The sequence below is a fragment of the Gymnoscopelus braueri genome (assembly GCF_963280865.1).
Source record: "Gymnoscopelus braueri genome assembly, chromosome: 17".
In the NCBI taxonomy this organism is placed as follows: domain Eukaryota; kingdom Metazoa; phylum Chordata; class Actinopteri; order Myctophiformes; family Myctophidae; genus Gymnoscopelus; species Gymnoscopelus braueri.
Window position 1 is genome coordinate 15,226,265 of NC_137617.1, and position 25,014 is coordinate 15,251,278.

General features: G+C 41.8%; 1 protein-coding gene across 1 annotated transcript in view; it reads left to right on the forward strand.

The window, feature by feature from the left end:
* The window catches only part of fmn2b (formin 2b), a gene marked incomplete at its 5' end in the record, with an annotated part of 96,719 nt that extends 72,002 nt beyond the window's left edge, over positions 1-24,717 (forward strand). Inside the window, 5 exons of the mRNA XM_080455631.1 lie at positions 1,613-1,705; positions 13,838-13,889; positions 14,669-14,818; positions 23,592-23,673; positions 24,617-24,717. Of these exons, the coding sequence (XP_080311757.1) occupies positions 1,613-1,705; positions 13,838-13,889; positions 14,669-14,818; positions 23,592-23,673; positions 24,617-24,643 (404 nt within the window). The 3' untranslated portion in view covers positions 24,644-24,717. The remainder of the gene's footprint in view (positions 1-1,612; positions 1,706-13,837; positions 13,890-14,668; positions 14,819-23,591; positions 23,674-24,616) is intronic.
* Between the last annotated feature and the right edge of the window lie 297 nt (positions 24,718-25,014).

Below are 25,014 nucleotides of genomic sequence, written 5' to 3' on the forward strand. Positions count from 1 at the left end.
CAAATGGAACCAAATGGACCCTAACGGGTCCATTTGGTTACATTTGTACACTCTCAGAGTTAAATTAACATTGATTTTACAATATGAATTGGGGTCCCAGAGATAGAGATGCCATTAAATGGGGTCCGTAGCCTAATGCATGTCAAACTGACTGGGGGTCCTTCAAATTAAAATGGTTGAGAATCACTGCTAGAGCCGTAAAAATCTTCTCTTATGGGGGTCCCTGGCTTATCTTTTCAAATGGGGGTAATAAGTGTCAAATTTTGGGCGTCCTTGACATGAAAAAGTTTGAGAACCACTGCTCTACCGGACACCCCTTGCCTCATTCTCTCTCTTTTTCTCCGTCTGTCTGTCTCTCTCTTTCTGTCCCCCCCCCCCCCTCCCCCTAGTATTTTTTTGTCAGTCTCTCCTCTCACCCCTGCCATCTTGGTCACCCAGGGTCAGGTAAATGCCCCTAATAGACCAGATGGTTATTACATTGGTATGAAGGCAGAGTGTGGTGGGGCAGCTCGCCTGCCTATCCATCTTCATCCACTGATTGGCCTACGTGACTCTGGGCCCTTCACGGACATTTCTTAAGAGTTCCACTGGATTCCTTACAACGGGAGGGCCGTGTGTGTGTGTGTGTGTGTGTGTGTGTGTGTGCGTGTGTGTGTGTGTGCGTGCGTGTGCGTGTGACAGGGAGGGCTCACATGTGATTGCAGTGCCATTTTTACCCCAATTCTGAATGCCCTCTCTGACTGATTAGCCCATACAGACTGACAGATAAATGAGCAAACGTTTGCAGAAGTATAACATATCGTCACTGTCGGGCAAAAACCTTGTGCTGGATCCCTAGTATTCTTTTTTTTTTTTTTTTTAATTAATGCCCTATTTTATATTTTGTCATATGACAGTATGCTTGTACATCTTTGCAAAATAAAGTCCCTGCAATTATTCAACATGCAATTACCGTTATTTCCCTTAATATTATTGCAAATTAATGGAACCGAATATTGCCTCTTTCACCCCTTCTTGACTCTGTTCTTGAGAATTTTTGGATTCCTCCTTGTATAGCTTTAAAACCCATCTGTACCAACGGAAAGGTTGATCTCTCAATAAATCAAGTTCTGTGAAATTCTGTCCTGTGCAGGTTTCACATCTTTTAAACGTTATATTCTCCAAACCTAAACAACAATTTTGAAAATGTAAATACATGTTTCAATGTTAAAAACATTATGTTTACACATTCAAACAGTTATTTGAATTTAATATATCGATCTTCTGGTTCAGTTTACACTTGTACTGTTGTGAATGGCCTCCTGCTCTATTTGCTCTTATCTCCCTTTCTCTACCTTTCTGTCTCTCCCCCCTTCTCGCTTCTCTGTCCCAATCTCTCTCTCTCTCTATTTCCTCCCTCTTTCCTTCTCTCTCCTTTGTCTCCTCTTCTCTCTCCCCTTTCTCCCTGCCTCTTACACGTGGTGTTCTATTGTTGAAGACCTCCTGGTGTGTCTGGTGCTTCAGAGAGTCTAACCTGTTCTGTTGTCTGGCTCGTCTTTTCATGACTCTGCATAAAAAGCTCCGGCTACTTGTCTGACCTGCCGTAACAGTGTTGTGTTTAATCTCTTGGCAGCGTGCACGTCGGAGGTGGAGAAGGTGTGTAAGGTGTCAGAGGAGGAACATCTGCAACCCTTCAAAGACAACATGGACCAGTTTCTGAGCCAAGGTGAAGCAAAAAGCACACACACACACAGACACACAGACACACAGACACTCTCTCATACACACACACACACACACACACACACACACACACACACACACACACACACACACACACACACACACACACTCACAGTACTAATCACTGACTGATATTTGCATTAAATCTTGTTGTCTTTCTGAGTTCAATTACCCCACAGAACATGTGGACACGTTTCAGAAAAATCTTTTGGATTAGGTTCATATGTTCGCAGTTCAAATAACATGAATGATTTTCATGTGTGACATGCAACTTGATTGAATGACTTGAGCCCTGTATAAACTAGTCGTATGACAAATTGCGAAAATATACAAAGCGACACGTGAGCTTGTACATCTTCTGTTTTATCTACTTTAGATTTTAGTTTTTTTAAGTGCTCGTCTTTGACATGCTCAAAATAGGGACACCAGGTTGAAAGCCCAGGATTGTACACATTTGAAAACAAAACAAAACAAAAATCAGCCTCCCGTTATTTCAGTATTCTGTCAATGTATGAATACACTTTACTGTAGTACTGAAAACATACAGTACACACACATTCAAACACCTGGCTATTAACCCATTGAGACCTGTTGCTACCTATACGTTGTTATACCTTTCAATCCGGATGCCACCTCTGTGTCTCATTAGCTGTTGCTATAATATAGTAACATTATTTTTAGTTTTTTATTTTTAGTAAGAATTTGAACGTTTTCAGAAAACTATGGTTAGGTCTTAGAAGGCGTTTTTAGAATCGGCCTCAGGTCTAAATGGGTTAAGCCAATAGATTTCCTCCAAACATACACATGCAACTAACACTTGAAACCCACAGGGCGCGCAAGCGTGCATACACCTTTTTTTCCAGCTCCCATGTTAACGAATGACCGGCCGGGCACGGACGGATTATAATTATTTTCCCTCCGGGCAGAAAAAGAATTTTTTTCCACCCGCATTATCATTGAAACTCATGGACCAGGCGTCCCGCTGCGACCAGGTTTGGCGAGAACAGCCGCGCACAAACCTCCGCGCACTATTAAAGCCTGCGAGCGCCGCTTTTTTTGGGGGGGGTTTCAAGCTTAACACTGTAATGACATGCATACACATACAGTCACGACCCAATTAACACTGGTAAAGACCCGCATACACGTACAGTCACGACCCAACCTCGGATCAAAGACGGAAACACGCAAGCATTCTCTCGTTTACATTTGTAAGCCATCACTCCTGGGAAGCAGAACAGAAGGAGGACGTTTCTGTCACGCCCTTTTGGTAGACAAACAAACAGACAGACACCAGTGTGTACTGTACAGAAATGCACACGCAGAACAACAAACACAAAATCAGACGTGCCGTTTTCTGCAACACACCCACTCACGCTGAAACACACACACACACACACACACACACACCCACGCACACACAAGTACGTTTGTATTATTATACTTCTGAGGACATCCACACTTTAGGATGGCCATTTCTTTTGGGCTACTTTTAATCCTAAAGCTAAACATAGCTGATCTACAAGCTCACAATGCATCAGAGTGTGACCCATTGTGAGCTTGCAGGTCTGCTATTTTCAGTGCCTGACCACGGCACACAGCTAATAATAAATCAGGCATAACTCCAACCCTAAACCTAACCTCTAAATGCTTAATCCTAACCCTAACACCAACCTCAATCTGTTCCTAATTCTAAGTCTAACTCCCCCATAACCTTTTGTAACCATAACACAACCATTTTTCTTGTGAGGACCAGGAAAATGTTCTTATTTCTCAAATTGTACTATACATGTGACATTTTGGCCCTCACAAGTATAGTCATGCAAGTACACAAACACACACGCACACAGTCTCTCACACTCTCACACAGTGGTGCTTGTGGTCTGAAACCATATGACACCAGCACCAGGGCTTGAAGATTTGTGGCGAAGCTGCTCTCACTTAGCCAGGGCTGCAGACTTTTGATGTTTGCGAACCCCATTGATGTTGCCATCCATGTGTTGTTACATAAAAAGTCTGTACAGTACGTTTACTATAGGGTACCTTGGTTAGGAATTTCAGCTTTTCCCTCTGTTGTCCTGCCAGACGCTCGGCCCAAAGTCTGATGTATCAGGGGTTTACTTTTAGCCCATCAAGGCCGGGAACGCGTCTGTGTCCTTTTAAGATTTCCTTTTGGCTATTCAAAGATAGCAGATATTCAAGCTCATAGCGTGGCACTCGGTGAGCTTGTAGATCTGCTGTTTTTGAAAAATCGTGAATGTGTACAAATCTTTGAATATATATATATTTTTAAAGCGAACATTTGTAAAATATTTTGTTCCAGGATATTTTTGTACCCCCAGAATTAAAGATTTGAGGTACAAATGTTCGGTTTAAAAAATGTATATACCAACATTTGCACACATTTTCACGATTTAAAAAAAATAGCAGATCTACAAGCTCATAGCGCGGCACTCGCTATGAGCTTGTATATCTGCTATTTTTGAATAGCCAAATAAATAAAATAAAAAAATGACAGGGATGCGTTCCCGGTCTCAATGGGTTAAGGCTTGTGTATGGATTCGTGATATTTATTAGGTTATGTTTGGTTCGGTGGCAGCTTGATTGATTGATTGGCCGCCTGATTGATTGTGTTTCTGCTTTGCTGTTATTGTATTACTGTTTTGCGTTTGTCGGAGACGTGGCTGAAGATTGAAGGTTCCTTATACACATCCACATTCATAAGAATTGTATTTAATCCGTTTCTTTTAGCTTTCATTTATTCTCCCTTGTAACAAGAGACATGCCGTCAGTGTGATATGTATTTATTGATACATTCATGCCGAATGTATCAATAAATACATATCACACTGGCGGATATGTATTTATTTTGGTTATGATTTGCAATGGCCTTATTCCATTTTGTACGTCATGCTGTGGATGTAGTGTTGGATACATTTCTGTATCCTGTCCCTGTATGCGTGTTCAAATGGGGGAAAAGCTCATTCCATTCGCTTTATTTCACTTGATTTCACTTACACACTATATCGTATGTGTCGGGCAGAAACCTCAGATCTCCATATTTTAACTTTTTATGTTTCTTCGTAAATTAATGCCCTAGTTTTTCACACTACAGTGTCACACAAAGGTAGCAAAACTGGCAGATCTAGAGCAGCTATTTTTGAGTTTGAAAAGTAACAGCTTTGGAAACCCAACTGCAACAATACATTTATAAATGTATTTAGTCCCCCAAGGGCCCTCCTCCTTTTTTCCCCTGTACACTAAATCTCTTCGCCAAAGATATCTGATTTACAAGCTCGCAAATGCTTCACAAGCTTGTAGATCTGCTATTTTCGCCAAACGTTCGCCCCCTAAAGAGGGCCGCTATAGGCTTCGTGTGGTTAACGTCTTAGTGTCTTTTCCCTTTTCGTTTTTTTTTTCCCCAGCTTAATTGCAGGAATTCTGAAAAAAGAATTCCTGGCATTCTCTTCCACTTGTTTCCTCGAAGGAATTTCCACCTCTTTAACCATCAAGGAATCAACTTGAGATGAATGCCACCCATTGGCACGAATGTCACCTATTTGGGCGGCATTATAAATCAACATGACAGATGCATCCTGGGCAAATTGTTGCTGTGTTGCTGCCTGCCTGGGAAAAGCCGAGCGGTCTGGTTGCCATTAGCCACTCAACAGGACGCGGTGCCGCTTAATGTGATTGTTGGTCGGATCCGTGGGGATATGCACACACAGGGCATTTGTAAAGAGAAGAGACGTGTGTGTACACACACACAGACTCAATCACACAGGTGTAAACACACACACACACACACACACACACACGTTTGGATAATAAGACGTGTGTGCGCGTACAATCCTCAGGGCAAATTAAACTCTGAGAATGTAAAAAACGGAATGTATATGTTTAACCATTGAAACGCATGCACTTCCTCTTATTCAAAGATTACTATACTTTCCAAACTCATACACCCCCCGACCTCAAATACCCCTGCCTTGACCCTTAGGAGACCCTGTATCATTCCCACCATGTCCATCAACCTCACAAGCTGTTGCACAGGCTGAGCACAGGTTTCGTATTGGACGAGAGGAGATGGGCTCTGCTGACTGTCAGAGAGTGTGAGAGAACCAATACGATTAAAACGTGGAAAGGGAACAACCAATTAGGCCCTTCAACTATTGATTATTTTCTTTCGTGATTACTTTGTTCGAATCTTTTGCATTTTTATATAGCCACAAATAGATTAGTCTGATTAATACTTGAGCCCTATTTTATAATTCATTGTAGAATGGTTGGTCCATCCATCTATCCATCTTCTTCCGCTCACTTAACTCACGTTTTTCATAAGCCCAGAGTGCCAATGACGTCTGAGACGTCATAAAAAAAATAAAAAAAAACCTTCTTTTTTTTTTAAAGGTTCAGAACCCAAGATATGATGATTTGAAGATTTGCTGCTCCATTCACTTCTTACTGAAAAAGGCTGTATCTCGGCTCCTAAGCACTTTTTTTTTTACAATGTATTTTTGGCCTTGGCACAGGGGTGATATAGCCAGAAATATTTTTGGCACTGAATGAGTTAAGTACAATTTTGAGGTATTTGCACTTTACTTGAGTATTTCCAATTTCCAATACTTTTACTTCTACTGCACTACATCGCAGAGGCAAATATTGTAGTTTCACTCCACTACAATTATTTGAAAACTTTAGTTTCTAATTACTTATTTTCAAAAGATTTTTATACATTTGAAAAATTGTGAAATGAGACATTCTGCATAATGAGTACTTTTACTTTTGGTATTTTTAGTACATTTTGATACTAATACTTTTGTACTTTTACTCAAGTCGGAGTACTTCTACATTGCAGTTTTTATACTTTTACTTCAGAAAAAAAAGTGAGTAATTTTTCCACCACTGCTTCCGCTTATCCGTTGTCGAGTCGCAGGGGTAACAGTTCCAGCGGAGAGTTCCAGACTTCGGGTCACATTAGCCATTTAGCCACTTCATACTGAGTGATCCCGAGGCGTCCCAAAGGCCACTAGGCCAGCGTAGTGATGTAATGCTCCCATCTGGTCCTTGGTCCGCCCCGTGGCCTCCTCCCAGCGGGACATGTCCAGAGGATCTCCCTAGGGAGATGCCCCAGAGAAGCATCCCTACTAGATGCTCCAACCACTTTAACTGTCTCCTTTCCGTGCAAAGGAGAAGCGGCTCTACTCCCAGTTTCTCCCGGGTGTCTCCTTAAGGGAGATGCCAACCACCCGCCTGAGAAAACTAATTTTGGACGCGTGTACAGTATATCCGTGTATATATTTCGTTCGGTCATGACACAACAGTGCGGTACATCGATTGTACAGTGGTGTCACACACGAAAATACGGAAAATATCAGATCTACCAGCTCACAATGCATCGCATCACGTTTAGGTACAACAAGAGACGACAAGGATTCCAAGAAATGAGAGTAGAGATGGAGAGAGCGTAGAGAGATTTTCACCAGCAAGGTTTAACTGCTCTATTAATACATGACTGCATGCACTACAATGTTTCCCAGTGTCTGCGTTCACAGTCTCCACTACAGCTATTGAAAAGTGGTTAACTACTACCATTGCGACCCTGTTCTGGCGATGAACATTCTGTGAAAATACGAGATCTACAAGCTCACATCGTGTCGCAACGCAAGAGATTTACTGTAAAGCGAAAAAAAGATGGGACCAAGTATAGACCCCTGAGGGACCCTGTTAGTGAAGTGTATACTGTATAGTGTTGCATTCCTTCACGGTGAAAGAATACAACAAAAACCCTAACCCCATTTTCTCCAATTCATCAAGTATTCTCTTCGTGTTTGGATTCCTCCTCACTCACCGTGAAGGAATGCAACACAAACAAAGATTCTCCATGCATTCAAGGCTTCATGCGCTGAGTAATTGATGGGGGGAGAAAAACTCATCTTGGGTGTGAAGTATTTATTTAAGTGGTCCACTGCTTTTAGTTCCACAATCCTGTACGAGTTCATCTTAAAACCACGATGTAATTGGTCATTTTCATCAACAATAATGAACCACAGTATTCTTTCTATTTATGTTCTTTATCCATTGTGACCCATTTGCTAGTCCTTGTCTCTGCAGATTGGCCTACTGTACACTACAGTAAGGAGGACAGTAATGAAGTACATTTACTGAATACTGTATTTATGTAAATTGTTTGAGTATCTGTACTTCACTTGAGTATTTGTATTTTGGGGATATTTATTACTTTCACTCCACTACATTTCAAAGTCACAGGCGGGAAAAGGTGCATTATGAATTAACCACTTAAGCCCTAGTTAAAATATTGTGAAAATGGCACATCTACAAGCTCACAACGCGTCGCAATGCATTGTGAGCTTGCATTACTAGATTATTGTAGCTATTTCACTACTAAAAGATCGGAAAATCTTAAAATTTGGGGTGTAATGTCTTAATACAGCAATGCATCATTGATATTAAAAAGAAATGTACTTTGTAATTTGTACGTCTGAAAACTGAGTATTTTTAAAAGCAAGTTCTCCAATATTTGTACTTAAAGGTAGGGTAAGTGATTTACTTTGGTTAAAATAAGTGTTAAATAGCTCTATATTCTGAGTAATATAGTACTCATTGCTATAGAGTGTTCAGTAAAAGGAGTCTCCCATGTCTGTCTCCAGCTCTTTATTAAACAGAAAATGCTTTTTCAGTGCTCTCTCCTGATTAGCTTAAAATGTGTCACCTACTGTACCTGAAAATGTACTATATTCTGTTTACTAAAGAGCTGGAGAGACCCCTGTGACCGAACAAACGCTCTGTAGCAATGATTACTATCAGAATATAGTACTTTAACATTTTTAGCAACAAAAAAATACCAAAAAAAAAATCACTTACCCTACTTAAGTACAAATTTGAAAGAACAACTTTCACTTGCAGTTGAGTTAAGGATAAAGGATAATTCCTTTAACAGGTCCGTTCATGAAAGTCCTTGCGGTCTTGTTTCCAATGAGGGCCTGTGAGCAATTAGGGGTTAAGAGTCTTGCTCAGGGACACATTTCATTTCATTGACACATTTGCTGGCCTGGCCTGGAATCGTACCTGGGGCAACCAGGGCAACCAGGGCCTCTGGCTCCCTAGGCGGGCTCACTAACCACTCAGCTATGGCCACCCCTAAGTTGAGTAATATTTGACCAGGAGTATCTCTACATTGACCTAAGTTCTGGGTTTGAGTACTTTATCCACCAGTACTGTATGTATGATAACTGTTGGTAACGGCGTCAGATATAAGAGAGGGAGAGCATTTAGGAAACGGGCTGATAAAGAACAGAGGAAATGGGCAGAGTGAGAAGGGGACAAATTCAACACATTTTCACTTGAAAATCAAGCAATTCTCCGAACAACGTGGTCGTACAGTATGACAGACCACGAGTCCGACTTTACACGCTCTGCTGCTTAGACACGACAAGGCGACAGGCTGCGGAAATGAAACACAGACCTCATTTGACAGCCGGCCTCATATTTCTCTGCCAATCCGTCACCACAGCCTTCGTTTAAGCGGCTAATTTCATATTCTGAGGTCACAGTTAACTGTCGTCACAGTTGTTGTCAGCTGGCCGTGAAACCCCCGCCGCACAAATTTAGTTAAATTAGTCAAATCTAGTTAGTTACTCATTTTTACCTCCCTTTCTGCATGTCTGCCTCTCTCACTATCTCCAACACACTCTTTCACATGCCTGCGTGCAGAGAGCTGCCTTCTTTTCTTTCCTTTTTTTTTTGGTGGAGACGGAACTCTTTATGTATACCCAAAAAGAAGTTCCCCGGTCGCAGCGAACCCACCGTGAAACCCACCATGCTACACCAAAGTGAAAGCAGATTCACAGCGGAGCCTCTGCTTTGGGCCGGGACCATTTTTGTTTTTAATGTTTTGATGATTTCCCCTTTTATCTGTCTCTGTGTACCCAAAGTGAATGATGAAAGATGTTACATTGGCACACGGTTGTCAAAAATTCAATTTCACCTCATGCTGTACGTTTACAACAAATATATGCTCATATAGTATCCATCAGGCGGAAACCTTGGCTTGTCCTTGGCATGTCCTAAACCGTACATTTTTAACCCATTAAGACCTGAGGTGATTCTTTAAAAAAAAATCTAAATCATAACAGTTTTTGGAAAAAAATCTGGAAAAAAATGTTTTCAAGATTTTTCAAAAATAGCAGATCTACAAGCTCATAGCGCGGCACTCGGTGCCGCGCTATGAGCTTGTATATCTGCTATTTTTGAATAGCCAAAGACATTTAAAGTGACACAGATGCGTTCCAGGTATCAATGGGTAAAAAATGTGATCCATTGGGAAAACCTATTCTTGTATAAAATCACAAGCTTGTGTTAATACTTTTCATTCAACCTACACACAGACAGACACTTTGAACCTGGCATTCCCTATTTTGGGCATGTAAATTAAAATCTATATATATTTTCAAAAATAGCCTCTCGTCACAACGCGCCACAAAGGTCCGCTATTTTGGCTACGTTTGCGCGACATTGTCAATTGACCAAGTATAAAATAGAGCATGCATCTAGAAACAACACAAAAAGATTGAATATGGACATTGGATTACAAGGTTTCTGCCCAACAGCGACAATATCAACACCAAACAGGGAACCAATAAGCGTAATTTTGGTATGACTATAATTGATCCGTTTTTGGGCGGTGTAGCCGCCCCTATAAGTGTATTAATAGTATTGGTATTAGTTTCCTGCACTGTGATTGGCCCATTAGTAGACCCCTAGCTGTACTGTGATTGGCTGACTCTATTGGCTCTATTCAGCACTGTGATTGGCTAGCGAGACACATGATGACATTAACACATCGACCGCCAGAGGTTAATCTCATAATGTACTCACCAGTGCCAAGGTGTTTTTGTTGTTTTTTTCATGTCGCCATAGATCTTGTTAAAATCCTTAAGATTGAGCTCTACACGGTCTGTTTACATCCGCGAGATCTCCCTGTATCTCCCAGTGAAGATCGCGTGTCAAACGGGGCATCCATGTTTGAGTTAGAGCGGATTACGTTAAACAGTGAAATGCGAGGAGAAAAAACTACAGGAAGAGAATTGAGTTTCAGTTTCGTCTGTAGAATGGGAGCGGGCGTGATCGTCAAAACCGGATCCCAAATAATTATATTTCCGGTCATCAAACCGGAAACGGAAGTGGATCAAAAAAATTCCGAAAGTGCACCCGGACCGCGCATGCGCGAAAAGACCGCAGCCCGTAGGGCTACGGTCTCGGCGCTTAACAGTTGGATTTAACGGACCGTAGGACTACGTTCTTGGCGGTTAATGTGTTAATAACCTATAAATAGGATTATGCACTTCCAAAAATCTTTTTTTTTTTGGATGTGAGCTTCCATCACTATGATGACCACTGTGATGACCACACCGCCCACTTCACACTGGGTGTTATTTTTTTTAATAATATATCTACAGTATGTCTCTTTTTCTCTCCTCCAGTACATTCCTTCATGTGCCCTGGTGTGCACATTTCTCCACAACATTTTTTTTTTTTTTTTTGGGTGGTGGGGTTCTCTTTGTGTTTATTATTCAGCTCAGGGTCTGTTTCTGATTGAAGCCTAGGCCTTTATAATGTAATACTTCCACTGTTGTTATTGTTTCTCCCTGGCTCCGGGACTCTCACGTACATGGCACTGTGCTGTAACTGTATGTATGCACTGCACAGACGTTTCTACCAGCGTTGCCAGATTTTAGAAATAAGCGACCAGGTCTATGAAAACGGGCCCAAAAGAATAGACCAGCACATGAGCACTTTAAACCTATATACATCGGCTATTTGAAAATAGCCGATCTACAAGCTCACAACGTGTCGGGATGCAACCAATATTTACCCGCAACTACCAATATTTACAAGCGACTTTACAGAAAAACTAGCACAAAGTCGCTTATAATAAGCGGACATGGCAACCCTGATTTCTCCCTGCTTCACCGCGAGCACTGCAGACAGCTCAATAATTATAATCATATATATAACTATATCATTATGTAGTTCCAAAGGGCCCGCTAATCCAACGTGACAATTTTTTATCCAGTTTCGTGGGTTGTGTCAGTGGAAAGTACTTCACCAACATCCCATGGTTTAGATGGATATTATTTAGATCAGGGCTTCTCAAACTTTTGAATTTTCCCAGTTTCCCAGGATTCCCCAGTTTGATATGCATGAGGACAAGGAACCCCATTTGATCCATTTTCTATCGCTGGGACCCCAATCTACACTATAAAATCCTAACTCTGAGTTAGACCCCTGTCTCCTCAAGGACCACTTTGAGAAACGCTGCTTTAGATCAGACAATACTAAACTTTGTATGTAGTTAAATAAAATGAAGACAAAGTTGTTGCAGTAATGTTTATGTTTATTATTAGAGCTCAATAATTCACTCAGGGCAATAGGGCATGATTGCCTTGTTCCTTAACTACTTAAACCCTGTATCCTAAAAATAGCAGCAATAGCCTATCTACAAGCTCATAATGTGACGTGTTGTGAGCTTGTAGATCAATCTTTTGATGAATGTTGGCCTATTTTCACCTCCTGTTCGCATAATGTCGGCCTATTGTTACATGCCAAGCATTCATGTGGTTAAAATATTTTTGGTTGGAAGCTTGTGTCTGTAAAGTAAACATAAATCAAGGCTTTTGAACAATGATATTACCAAATCGTTAACTAAAGAAATATTATCCCGCTGTTGTTCTGACTATGTAGTTTGATTAAAGAACTTGGATTGTTAAGGAAATTAAGCTGTAGGAATGTATATCTCCCGTCGTCTTTTAAAGATTAGCGTGAAATCAGTTAATGGTTTTTATTTTTATTTTAATCAGTAGACTCTTATACAAATTCCATGAAGCAAAAACAAAACTGAAACAAATGTTGGTAATTATATCTCCCCTTCTGTGAACTATGAACACGAAATTGTCTTAATGAATACTGATTTTAAACAATCCAGGGGAAGGAATCGGTGGTTGAACAAATTCTCTTTAAGCCCAAAGACCAATAATTAGCTACCAACATTCCTGGCATGGTTTCACTGCCTGTGATGTCTGATTAATTACCTTGTACCAACAACAGACAACACATGGCCTTAAGAGTGTGTGTGTGTGTGTGTGTGTGTGTGTGTGTGTGAACTTGTGGGTGTCTGTACACACATGCATGTCATCACAAGAGAGAGTTCAGAAGGTGCAAACGATACTTAAGCACCCAGTCATCATTGCTCTTGGTCTGCTGTAATACCTAGAAAGTTCTTCTGTAAGTGTTGTGAGTAAGTGTGGTATTGCTACTTGGAGAGAAATAAATAATTGGAAAGAAATCCCCTCTCCAGACTCCCTGATTCTCTGACCTGAATCTAGTCCATATTCGCCGCCTCAACCAGTATATCTATTTTAAAGTAATCGGAGGTGTCCCGCTTCGTTACGCTACTGTAACACAGTAGCAATACCACAATATAAGAATACGGTTACAAGTAAAAAATATATATATATATATTACAAAAGTATTGAGTAAATATACTTAACCCATTAACTCATTCACTGCCAGACTTATTTCTTGCTGCGTTTGCCCACTGCCAGCAATTTAATTTTTTTATCCTTTCAACTGGTTACAGACAATTTATATTCATTATGATCACTTGTCTGATCGTTTGTAAACACAAACGCTATGTGTATGCGTGCCCAGAGAAAAAAATATATAACCGCGTTGGCTGCCTTGCCGTCTAACAGCATGTGTGAATATACAATTTCTTGCCAAAATGGACGAATTTCTTTCCTTTTCAACTGGCCACAGAAAATGTATATCCCTTATGATCCCTTGTCCGACTGTTTGTAAACACACACGCTACGTGTGAGCGTCGCCCAGAGAAAGATAATCCAACCGGGACATTTCCTTCGGCTGCAGCAGCATGTTGAAAACAGGATGTCACATAAATCAAGGTCATTGTTTTGTTAAGAAAAGGTGGTTATTGGCACAGTAGCTTCTTGAGAAGCGTGTACTGATGTGCAAGATTTCAAGATAAATAATAATTATGTTCTATGTTTATTTCATCTTGTAATTTTTCTTTTTCCAGCTAAGACTGATATGGAGACGCATGACACTCAACTCAGCAGCACTCACAAGACGTAAGAACGGCTTCTATTTTTCAGACTTTGTCAGCTCGAGACCTAAATGAGAAGTTTGGCGTGTCCCCGGGACCAAGACGTATGTAATTAATATATAATTCTAATAAGCCACTTAAGCCCAAAAGCTCACAATGAGACACATCGTAATCATGTATATCTACTACGTCCAAAACAATTGTAACATGTTTTAACATTACTGTTTTTTTTTTCCGGAAAACCTTTTTGATTTTTGATAAATGTTTTGAGGAAAGGTATAGAACACATAAAAACGGGCCCGTGACCCAAATTAGGTCACCGCTTGAATTTTGGGAAACACTGCCCTAAGCTGTTTGAAGGGGTACTTACACAGTTAAAACGTAATAGATTGCAATGGTGGTAACATATCTGTCGCGCAGACAAAACACCCTCTAGCTGTTAAATTGTGTTTAAGAAAAGCAGTGTATAGCACCATGGAGCCAGAGTGTGTGGGGTTAAATGAATGAAACTGGGGAATTGAGGTGGGCCCCAAAAAGTCTGGACTGAGGTCTTGCTGAGGTTCCTGCACAGATCTGGGAAGTCTGAGAATGTCTGAAAGCATTAATTGGGTCATGACGGGATAATTGGATGGGAATTTGCACTAAAAAGGTCTGGAAAACGCGTTTAATACACAGTTTATAGACACGGGTCCATGTTGTACATGTCAACATTGTTATAAAGACCCCCGGCATGAGGTATACCAACAGTACATCGCAACTGGAAAAGTTTGACTTGTAAAAGTCTCTCCCTTGTCTCCCACCCAGGTTCCTGGAGCTGACCGTGTTCTTCTCGGTGAAGCCCAAGGGTGGGGAGAAGGAGGTCTCCCCCAACACCTTCTTCACTGTCTGGCACGAGTTCTCCACCGACTTCAAGGACCTGTGGAAGAAGGAAAACAAGGTCATTCTCCAGGAGAGGTACGTCAATGTGCTGTACTCTACAATTGGGTTGTTCAATTGTCTTTATTTTAACCCGTCGCTCGCTGCCGCCGCCCCAATAAAGCATTTACAAGAGGCGTACAAACAGTGAATAAATGGTTTGTAACTCACTAGAGTTTAGTTGTAAGCACTTTAGCCCATTAAGACCTGAGACCGATTCTACAAAATGTCTTCTAAATCCTAACAGTTTTTTTGAATAAACCTATGTTGCTGTCAGTGGTTCTCAAACTTGTTCATGTCAAGGACCCCCAAAATTATATGTATTTGGCCGCGGACCCAGCTCTCAAAATATTTTGCTCCAGGGACCCCAGAAGCAAAGATTTGAGTTACAAATGTTGCTTAAAAAATGTATATATGTTCACGATTTTTCAAAAATAGCAGATCTACAAGCTTGTAGATCTGCTATTTTTGAATAGCCAAAGAAATCTTAAAATTACACGGATGCGTTCCCGGTCTTAATGCGTTAAAGGATATACATTCTCAACGTCTTTTCATCTACTGTACCTTTTGCGGTTTTTACACACAAAATCCGGTCTGATCACGTGTAAATAACAGTGTGGACAGTCGGTCCTAAAGATCGTATCTGAGAAACAAAAAGGATTTGCCTATAGTCCGAACAAAACCTTGAATTATTCAGACAGTGTGTAAAGTGGATTCATCTCCTGCGCTGTTTCACACAGGTGTTCTTTATTGTTATGACCTGTGTACAGGACAGGTACATGAGAGTCTAATTATTTTTATATTATCAGACATTGCGGCTGCATCAATAATAATAAAAGGGAACGGTTTGACCGTTGTCCAAGAGCTTAAGGTGCTGTGCATAATGTTCTCACTCCTAGGTTATAAACATCTGTCTGCATGACCTGAGCCTTGGCATTGTTCAACACACTGCCTCTGACCCCAGACAGGCAGTGCGTGTGGAAGCTGTAAGGTGACCCGTGCCAGTGTCCTTGGCATTTTGCAGTGTCCATAATGAAAAGCATGAACTCCACACGTTGTCAATCATATCCAACATTGCTACACTGTACGCCGGGGCCGCTGGCACGGAGCCGTCCAGGTTTTCGTTTGAATCCAGGCCCTTTGTCTACAATTCAACAATCCAGCAGGGCAGGATTCATCGTTCTTGAGAAGGTTCACGGAAACCAGATCGCTATCTTGGCTCTGCCTGTAGATCTAGCATCCCATCCATTTGTAACATGCAGTCAAAGGGTTCAGTATGTGCTGCTTTTTATCTCTGGCACATGATCATGTTTTCACCCCTGTGTGTGTCCGTCTGTCCACAGCTAATCTTGCGTACGACTCGTATTTCTTGTGCAGCAGGCCAAGCACCTGAATTCTCTAATATTTCACTGATAACGGATCACAATATCATTTCTTTATGCCGTGGTTCTGCAGGAGGCTATAGCTCTCCATGACAGGGTGTGTGTGCCTTTCCAGAGCTGATCATGAAAACTCCTGGATGGATCAGTGCCAATTTCTTGTGCACGCTGCCCCGTAAACCACAGAAATGCCTCCACTCATTTTTCTTCACAAATGTTTCATACTTTTTGAAAAAGAAAAATGATTTAACGTCATAGATGACTGATGCCACAGGCACAGGCTGGTCACATGAGGTCTGAGTTCCACATTGGAGCCACACCGTTTCTACCGTCCCTCCAGGCATTGGGATGTATCCTGCCACCAACTAGCCAATTACTGGACCAATTGCAGACATTTAAGCTGATGACAACATACCCCCGTAACCCCGACATTACTCGAGTCTTAACTCATTCACTGCCAGATATAAGTAAATCACCCACTGCCAGCGATTTTTCGTTTTACTTACCTTTTCAACTAGTCACAGAATATTTATCTCCAGTATGATCGATCCCCCGATTGTTGCTTATCACAGTTTTTCAAGAAAAAAAAGTAATAATAACCGCGACCAGCAGTTCGCTTGTTATAGGCTGTTGAAAATGGCATGTCTTGCCAAAAATGCATAGGAGAACACAACAAACGTTAATACGTTAACCAAGAAGTGAATGCCTGGAGGAGTAAATCTTGTGATCACGTGATCTCCTAGATCTCTGTGTGACTGAGCCTGAAATGTTGGCCCATAGGTTGGAGAACAGCGCTATCTAGTGGGAAACCACTGAAAACACACAACTCGTCATTGGCACTGTGGACCTTGGGCCACAGTGCAGCTTATGGGATTCAATGAATCAATTATGGCAGTCAATGAGTTAATGTCCATGCACAGGCAACTGAGTGAAGACGGAGAGAACGCTGGAGGGAGGTTGACAATGAATGTGTACAGTGGAAGGAAGAGGGTAGATGATGTACAACTGGTAATCCTGTGCTACTCCTTCATAATCTTTATGTCAACACACATTCAACTCAGTCCGAGCTTTCTCAAGTCAGACAGACAGACAGATGGAAGGAGGTATGAGTTCACGCCTCCTGGCAGAGACATGTCCTCTACTGAGTGCAGTGCGGCGCACCTTCTCTTGTTTTTATTTTAATTCTGTGCACTTTTATGAGTTGTGCATTATAAGACTGAGATTTAATAGCAATAAATGGTTGCAGATTCCCTTTAGTTTTTACAGTGTGGCCGAATACCAAGCCGTCTAGAACAGGGTGGGTTGGTCTGTACGATGTCCCAGCTTGTGTCGCTATGGGCTTGACATCATGAAACGGATACAACTCTGGGCCATAATTCTTGTTGTGTGTATATACGTTTATCATACTGGATATATGTAAAATACTTGATTCAATAAATCAAAAAAAATCAGTGATGCTCTCAACATTATTCTTGTGAAGCACTTTTGTTCTTTTACTGTAAGGGAAATATTTCTAACGATCACTATTTCAATTTAGACAAATAAGGTGTAAACCGTCTCCACTCTAGGACATGCACGCCAGCATCCAGCCTGTATAGCTGTACAGCTTCACCACTGAACACCACATACTGTAGTGATTTGGCTTAACCCACTCAATCCGGGAACGCATCTGTGTCATTTTTAGATGTCTTCGCCTGTTCAAAAAATAGCAGATATACAAGCTCATAGCGTGGCACCGAGTGCCGCGCTTGTAGATCTGCGATTTCTTTTAATGGATTAAAGCAGGAATAACGGCCCACATTGAACCGAAATGTATTCTGCCCCCTCGTGAGAGTCTTCAGGCACCAAATACATGGCGGCGAGCAACGCCTGCTTTTTGACCAGACGTTGTCGAGGTCGCTCATCAGCTGGAGCTAAATCACTTTGAGTTCACTCACTTCCTCCCTCATAAGTTATCATCCCCACTCCAACCCCCTGCTGTCTTTACCCTCCCTCCATCTCCGTTCGCTTCCAGAAAGTTATCTGTCAAGCACTATTGGAAACAGACACACGCACATACTTTATCGCAGCATACGAAACGTCAAGTCATCCAAGAAATTCTACCGAAGACTTGAAATGAGTTACCTTTTTGTTTTGTTTGAAGTTTATGTGTTTTATTTTCTAATCCTACCACCCAACACACAGCACAAAGACACACGCATGCCACCGTGTGTGTGTGTGTCTGTGTGTCCACAGTGCTGAGTGTGGTTAGATTTGTTACACCTCGGTGAGTGATGGCCCGAGTCTTTGTAGTGACAGAGGGAGGCAGAGAAAGGCAGGATTCCATACATTAGTTAGTAACGTAGCATGGCGAGATCAGCGCCACACAAGCAGCCTAAACACACATACGATCAATCAGTCGCTCCTAAATACACACTGAGTAAAGAAACAGATCACCACAAAAGAGCTGAGTACATGTGCAGTGCACGCACACATACACGTGTGCACCCATTATTTTAGTCGTATACACCTCCTTCATTAAACATCCCATTAACAGAAGAAGGCGGATTTGCAAACAAAAATATATTGATTGATTACTTTATTGAAAATTAATTCGAAAGGATAAAAGCACAACAAACATAAATTTGATCAGACCAGTGCGGTGGTTTAAGGCTATTATGTTGGGAACATTGGACTCTCTTTTTCCCATTATAGTTTTTTATGGAAATTACATCTATTTCAGCATTTGCAATGAGAGTTGAGCACATTGTTAGTAGTGACGTTTTTTTTTCTTTGTTAGTTTTATTTTTTTGTGCTCCCTAAATGATTTAATGGTACAACGCTTGACCACAAGCCATGAGCAGCCATCTTTTCAGAGCAATAAGACAATAAACAGAGACGTGCAGTGCATCCACAGACTAATCCACTTTGACACGTTTGGAATAGTCAAGATTTATTTGGCTATTGTATTGAATGAACGTATTGTAATGCTGTGGCTGTATCGAGCGCCACACAAGATGAGCCAACGAGCCCTCCTCAAAATGCGAAACCACATTCAGATGTATCCCCGCTCATGTGATTAGTATTCAGTCACTGTCACTGCTTTAGTATTCTGTCACTGCAGTTACATGCATCCCTGAGTGCCACTCTCCCGTAACGTGGCTCCATATGTTTGACATTAGATGCTATCTGTTCTCATTTAGATGCCTTCAGACAGGGGGGGGGGGGCGGACTGGCGGACTGGCCACTGAACCCACTGGGGTTTACTGGTTACTGCACTGCAGGAGGAGAAAAAAAATGGCCTGCGGACTGCAGGTTTTAATTGTGCAATCAGGCTTTTCGACAGTAGATAAAACGAGCGCCGTTGGTTTTAGAAATTTACCGGCCAATTTAATACCTTGTTGGCCAGGGAAGTTTTCAAAACATAATAAAAGACAACTTGGAACGCACCAAAGGACACACTTTGGTAGATGAACTAGTATAAATGTTATTACTTAGCTTATTTCTAAATTGTTTTGATGCTTGGTTTAATGTCTACCTGGTATCCTAATGTCTTTTCTTGTTTATTGAATACTTCTTAAAACATGAGTGAATTTCATGAGCATGCATGTGCAAGAATGCCCATGCTTTAATACAAGTTGATCTTGAAATAAGTTTGCGATACCTGAATGCGAGATCAAATCACGACCGTTAGTTGTTTTTAAGCCTATTTCAGACCAAAGAGACAACAAAGAGACAACCCCATTTTAATCCTAATTTATACTTCCTCGTACGACGGTGTCGCGTACCGGAAACAGACGTCGTGGATGCATTGTCGATCTGCTATTTTGGGCATGCGTTATCGTACAACGGAGCATAAATTAATCTTTAGAACTTATGCTTTCAGTCGCTAGTTTAAAGTCTTCTTTAAATTACCATGATATGTGTTTTAGTAAACTATGGTCCCATTAATTAGAAGATTTATAATAAAGTAGGGTATTCTTCTGGCGCTTCTACTGGCTCTACTGAGTGAAGACCCGCCCTCGCTGCCCTTCCAGCCAATAGCATTCGTTTCCCGTTGCTTTTCGGGACCGGAAATTCCAAGATGGTGGATTTGAATTAGCTGAAAAAGTTGCTTCAAAACTGGTCTGTAGAAACCAATGGGTGACGTCACCGTTCCCTTCATCCATATTTTTTTTACAGTCTATGATTCGGACATTGATGTCATGTGAAGTCTACAAAATGGTCACGCATTTCAGAAGGTCACCAATTTCACTGCAACACGGCCAATGCTGGAGGATGGATGGAGGAGGCTGGGGGGCAGAAACTGGAGTATTGGAATTTGGCTTCTGAGTGCAATCCCCTCTGTGGCAGTATGAGAGCTTGTACCGCCACGGTTAGCTTAGCATGTGCTCAAGATGCGGTTTCCTGATTAGAGTCAATGAATACAAATAGCAGACACGCAGATAAAACACAGTCACTCATACATTTATTCATTCATTCCCCCCAACCGCAAAGCAAAGCAGTGTGTCTATCTCAAGTCTGGGTTTAGGGCTCTTAATGCACTGGATGTTTGGCTTACACCGAGTTTGTCCTTGGCCATTATGGGTATACTCCCACGCATGTTTAAATTATTTATTAAAAATCTATTTTTATTTGACATTAATTGATTTGAACCCATTTAGACCTGGAACGCATCTGTGTCACTTTAGATTTCTTTAGCTATTAAAAAATAGCAGATATACAAGCTCATAGCGCGGCACCGAGTGCCGCGCTATGAGCTTGTAGATCTGTTATTTTTGAAAAATCTTGAAAAAAGAAAGTTCTTAAAGGGTTAAATGTTCTGTCCAAAGTAGATACAATGTAATTAAAAGGATATACTGTACAGTAAAATGTTCTGCAGGTATACAGTCCTATAACACATGGCACATACACACACTTTTGAGAAAATGCTGCATGAATTAAAATAAATATTTCAAAGCCACATATTGCTCCGATTTGCATAATATAATTCTGGTTCTGATCCATTCTAGTCTACCATGGCATGTTTTTTTCCCTAGAAGCATTAACATGAGCTTCCATGCTAAAGTATGGACAGGATGGTGACTCGTGCTGTTAGTGGGTCGTGACACCTTTTACATTGCGTTTGAACCCTGGGTCTTATCTGAATGAATATTTTTCACATTGAGTTTGAACCCTGGTCGTATTTGAATGAATATATATGTGTTCTTATTGGAAGCAGCTGGAGATGTTGTTCATCTTGTCTACTGTTCAGATGTGCCAACTCAGGAATCTTAATTTTCCTCCCCTTTCTCTCTCTTTCACTCCCTCTTGATCTCCCTCTCCCTTCCTCCTTTTCTCTCTTTCACTACATCTTGCTCCCCTTTCTCTCTCTCTTTCACTCCCTCTCCCTTCCTCCCCTTTCTCTCTTTCACTACCTCTTGCGCTCTCTCTCCCTCCATTTCTCTTTATGATGTGATCTCTCCCCCTCTCCCTAGGTCTCCTTTTCTCTGTCTTATTGTCTCCGCCAGTTGTCTCCGCCAGGCCGAAAGGCATGGCGAGAGAGTATGTTTTACCCTCGTTGAAAAATTAGTTGAACATTTTCAAATCAGCCTCATGGTGGCGCTATAACTGGCCGATTTGCATTTTTAACTATAACTGCACCGATCTGCGTGAAACTTTGCACGCACACTCCCTAGAGGCCAAGGAAAAACATCTGGACTGCATTTTTCACATCTGCTTTTTACAGCGCCACCAGGAGGCCGACTTATGTAAAATATATTTTTGGAGATTATTCCTTCAGATTCTGTCAAAAAAACACGCAAATTGGTACACTGCATCTCCATAGTCATGTGATTCTGATGGATCTGTCCGATATTTCATATTCCATCCTATTTGGCTTACAGTGGCTTCCAAAGTTTGCAGGATTGGTCAGTTTTGAACAAAATGCCTCAAAACATGAACGCAGTGTGCAATTTCCGTGAAATTTTGCATGGAGATTCCCACTAGGCCGAGGAAGAAATGCCCCCCTTTTCACATTCACATTGGCCTGTTATAGCGCCACCAGCAGGTCTAATTTAGCAAAACACATTTTTGGAACAAAATGCCTCAAATCATGAATGCAGTGTCCGATTGAAAGGCCTAAGAAGAAATGCCACCCTTTTCACATTGGCCTATTATAGCGCCACCAGGAGGCCACAATAACCTACCTGACCTGGCGGAGACCTGTGCTCCGAGGAGCACTTTTTCTAGTTCCCTTTCTTTTTCTCTCTCCCTGCCTTGTTCTTTCATTCTCTCTTCTCTCTCTCTCTGACACGCAGACACACACACGCACACGCACACGCACACACACACACACACACAGTAATCATGTTCATGTGTGTGTCCAGTCATCTCTTGTCTCTTCATCCTCTCCCTGCTCTGTCGTTCTCTTTGATTTCTCATGCCAGTCCTCCATGGTCTACAAACTCATCCTGTCTGTCTCCACTCCTCTGTGTGTGTGTGTGTGTGTGTGTGTGTGTTACATCTCATGCTAAACCTTCACAGTCGAGTGAGTCCACCCTGCGTGTGTGATTGTGTGTGTGACCTAGCATACAGCAGCAGACCTTATTTGGACCCCTCTGCTGACACCTACACACACACACACACACACACACACACACACACACACACACACACACACACACACACACACACGTTTGTTCTCTTGTGATGACTAACTTACTCCATATTTAGCCATGCGCTGTTATCCTGGAGTCAGATTCACTATCATTGTAATATGTATTATTATTCATGACTACATTTTTACTATGTTTAGTTTGACTTCAATCTCCTCGTGTTTGGATGAACCCCCTGCCCCCCCCTCCCCCCCCCTGCTCGCCCTCTTCTCTGCTTCTTCCTCTTGTGGTCCTTAATGTTTATTGGAGCCTGTTGGCTACTGTTGCGCTGATGTGCTCTCAACACCTACCTCCGTGTGTGTGTGTGTGTGTGTATGTATGTATGTGTGTGTGTGTGTGTATATGTATACAGTACTGTACATGTATGGCTAAATCTTCCTCATTTCCTGTGTGTGTGTGTGTATATAGTATAGTACAATTTGAAAAATAGACCTTGTGAGGACCATTGTGCCTGTCTGTCTGTCTGTCTGTCTCTCCCATTCTTGCGTCTCTGGTCTGTGCGTGTGTGTTCATGGTGTGGGTGTGTGAGTGAGTGTTTGTCGGTCTCCAAGGGGTGAGCTTTCAGTGGTCAACTCATAACTCTGTCATGTAAACTAGCCCAACAGCTACAGCACAGCACGCTATGGTGAAGAGGAGGGGGGGGGGCACATTGTAGCATAATACAGAACAAGAGGACGGAGACCACAGCCTGACTTGAGTTAGAGGGAGTTCTCCTTGTCGAGAACCACGGTATGGCTGCTTGCAGCATTCTCAGAAACCATCCCATCGATGTAACACTTTTTTTTACTTGTTCTCCAGGTTAAAAGCAGCAGAGGAGTGCTTCCGACAAGCGAAGGAGAAGGCCACCTACAGTGTTAAGCCCAAACACGCTTCTGGCATCGTACGTTCACTTGAACCTTAATTTATCCTGTTTTTTTCAAATATGCAGGACTACAGTATATTATATAGTTTTCGATAATCTGAAGGTCAGATAAATGTGTTTGAGGCTAGGAGGTCAGCAGTTGTGAGTCCACAGACTGACTTAAGAAACCCGGGCAGAGGGGGGTGCAGATGGCCGAGTGGTTAAGGCGCATACCACATAGGCTCTAATGTGAGTCGTGGGTTTGATTCCCGAGCCTGACGACCTTTGCAGAGTGTCACTCCCTGTCTCCACTGTACTATCCAAATAAAGGCAGAAAAGCCCCAAAAATATCTTGGAAGAAAATAAACCTAGGCAGAGAGCTACAGAATGCTCTACCAAATCTCTACATCTTTCTACAAGCTCACAACTGGTTGCGATGCGTTGTGAGCTTGTAGATCTGGTATTTTTGTTGAATCTCCCCCCCTCCCCATTTTCTGCAGCAGTCTGAAAACTCACCTCTCCAGACTCCACCTAATCTCCACTCCTTCCTTGAATCACTTCTTGTTGCCTATTTTCTGGTAGATGCTTGTTATACTATGCAGATGCATATTGGTTACTTGTTTGTGTGTATATCATTTTATTTTGTCAGACTCGTTGTTTGACCTCAAAAAGCAGCACCTAGGTTAATTGTTTTCTTGGCACTCTATTTACTTGACTATTTACACTGTTGTTTGTTGACTAGGGTTTATTCCGTTCATTGAACTTTGTAAGTCACTCTGGATAAGATCATCTGTTAAATGTCTAAATTTAAAATTGTAGGAAATGGTAAAGTCAGCTTTAGTCAGTAATTTTGACTTCAAGCGTTCAACATGTTCAACTGTCATTCTGTTGCGTTACGGTTCAGCAAATACTTGGCGTTTATGAATGTGTGAGCGTTTTGTTTTGTTTTCTTCTTTTTAATGTTTTGTTCTCTGTTTCACAGAAAGCCAAGCTGGGAATGAAGATCTGAGGACTTATATGTGTTTGTGACTGATTGCACTTGGACACACAAAATAAAAAGAAAGCTCACAAGATGAAACGCAGGGACACAGAACAAGTATGGACTGCATGTACACTGTACAGTATAAGCAGATGACTATTACACTTGAACCAGAGCCCCCTCTATTTTATTTTTAACTTTGTCCAGTCCCCCCCAACCCCTGCCTGCTCTCTGGACCCATTGCCTTACGTTGCACCACCCCTCCAGCCAACTGACAACGTTATACCCAACGCACCTGAGGATGGATTCTGCGATTCTGGACTCGGCAGGTGCGCTTGTTTTGGTTGAACCGTCTCCCAAATAGGGTGCGCCTCGATCCGGCAATCATGTAAGTTATGGAT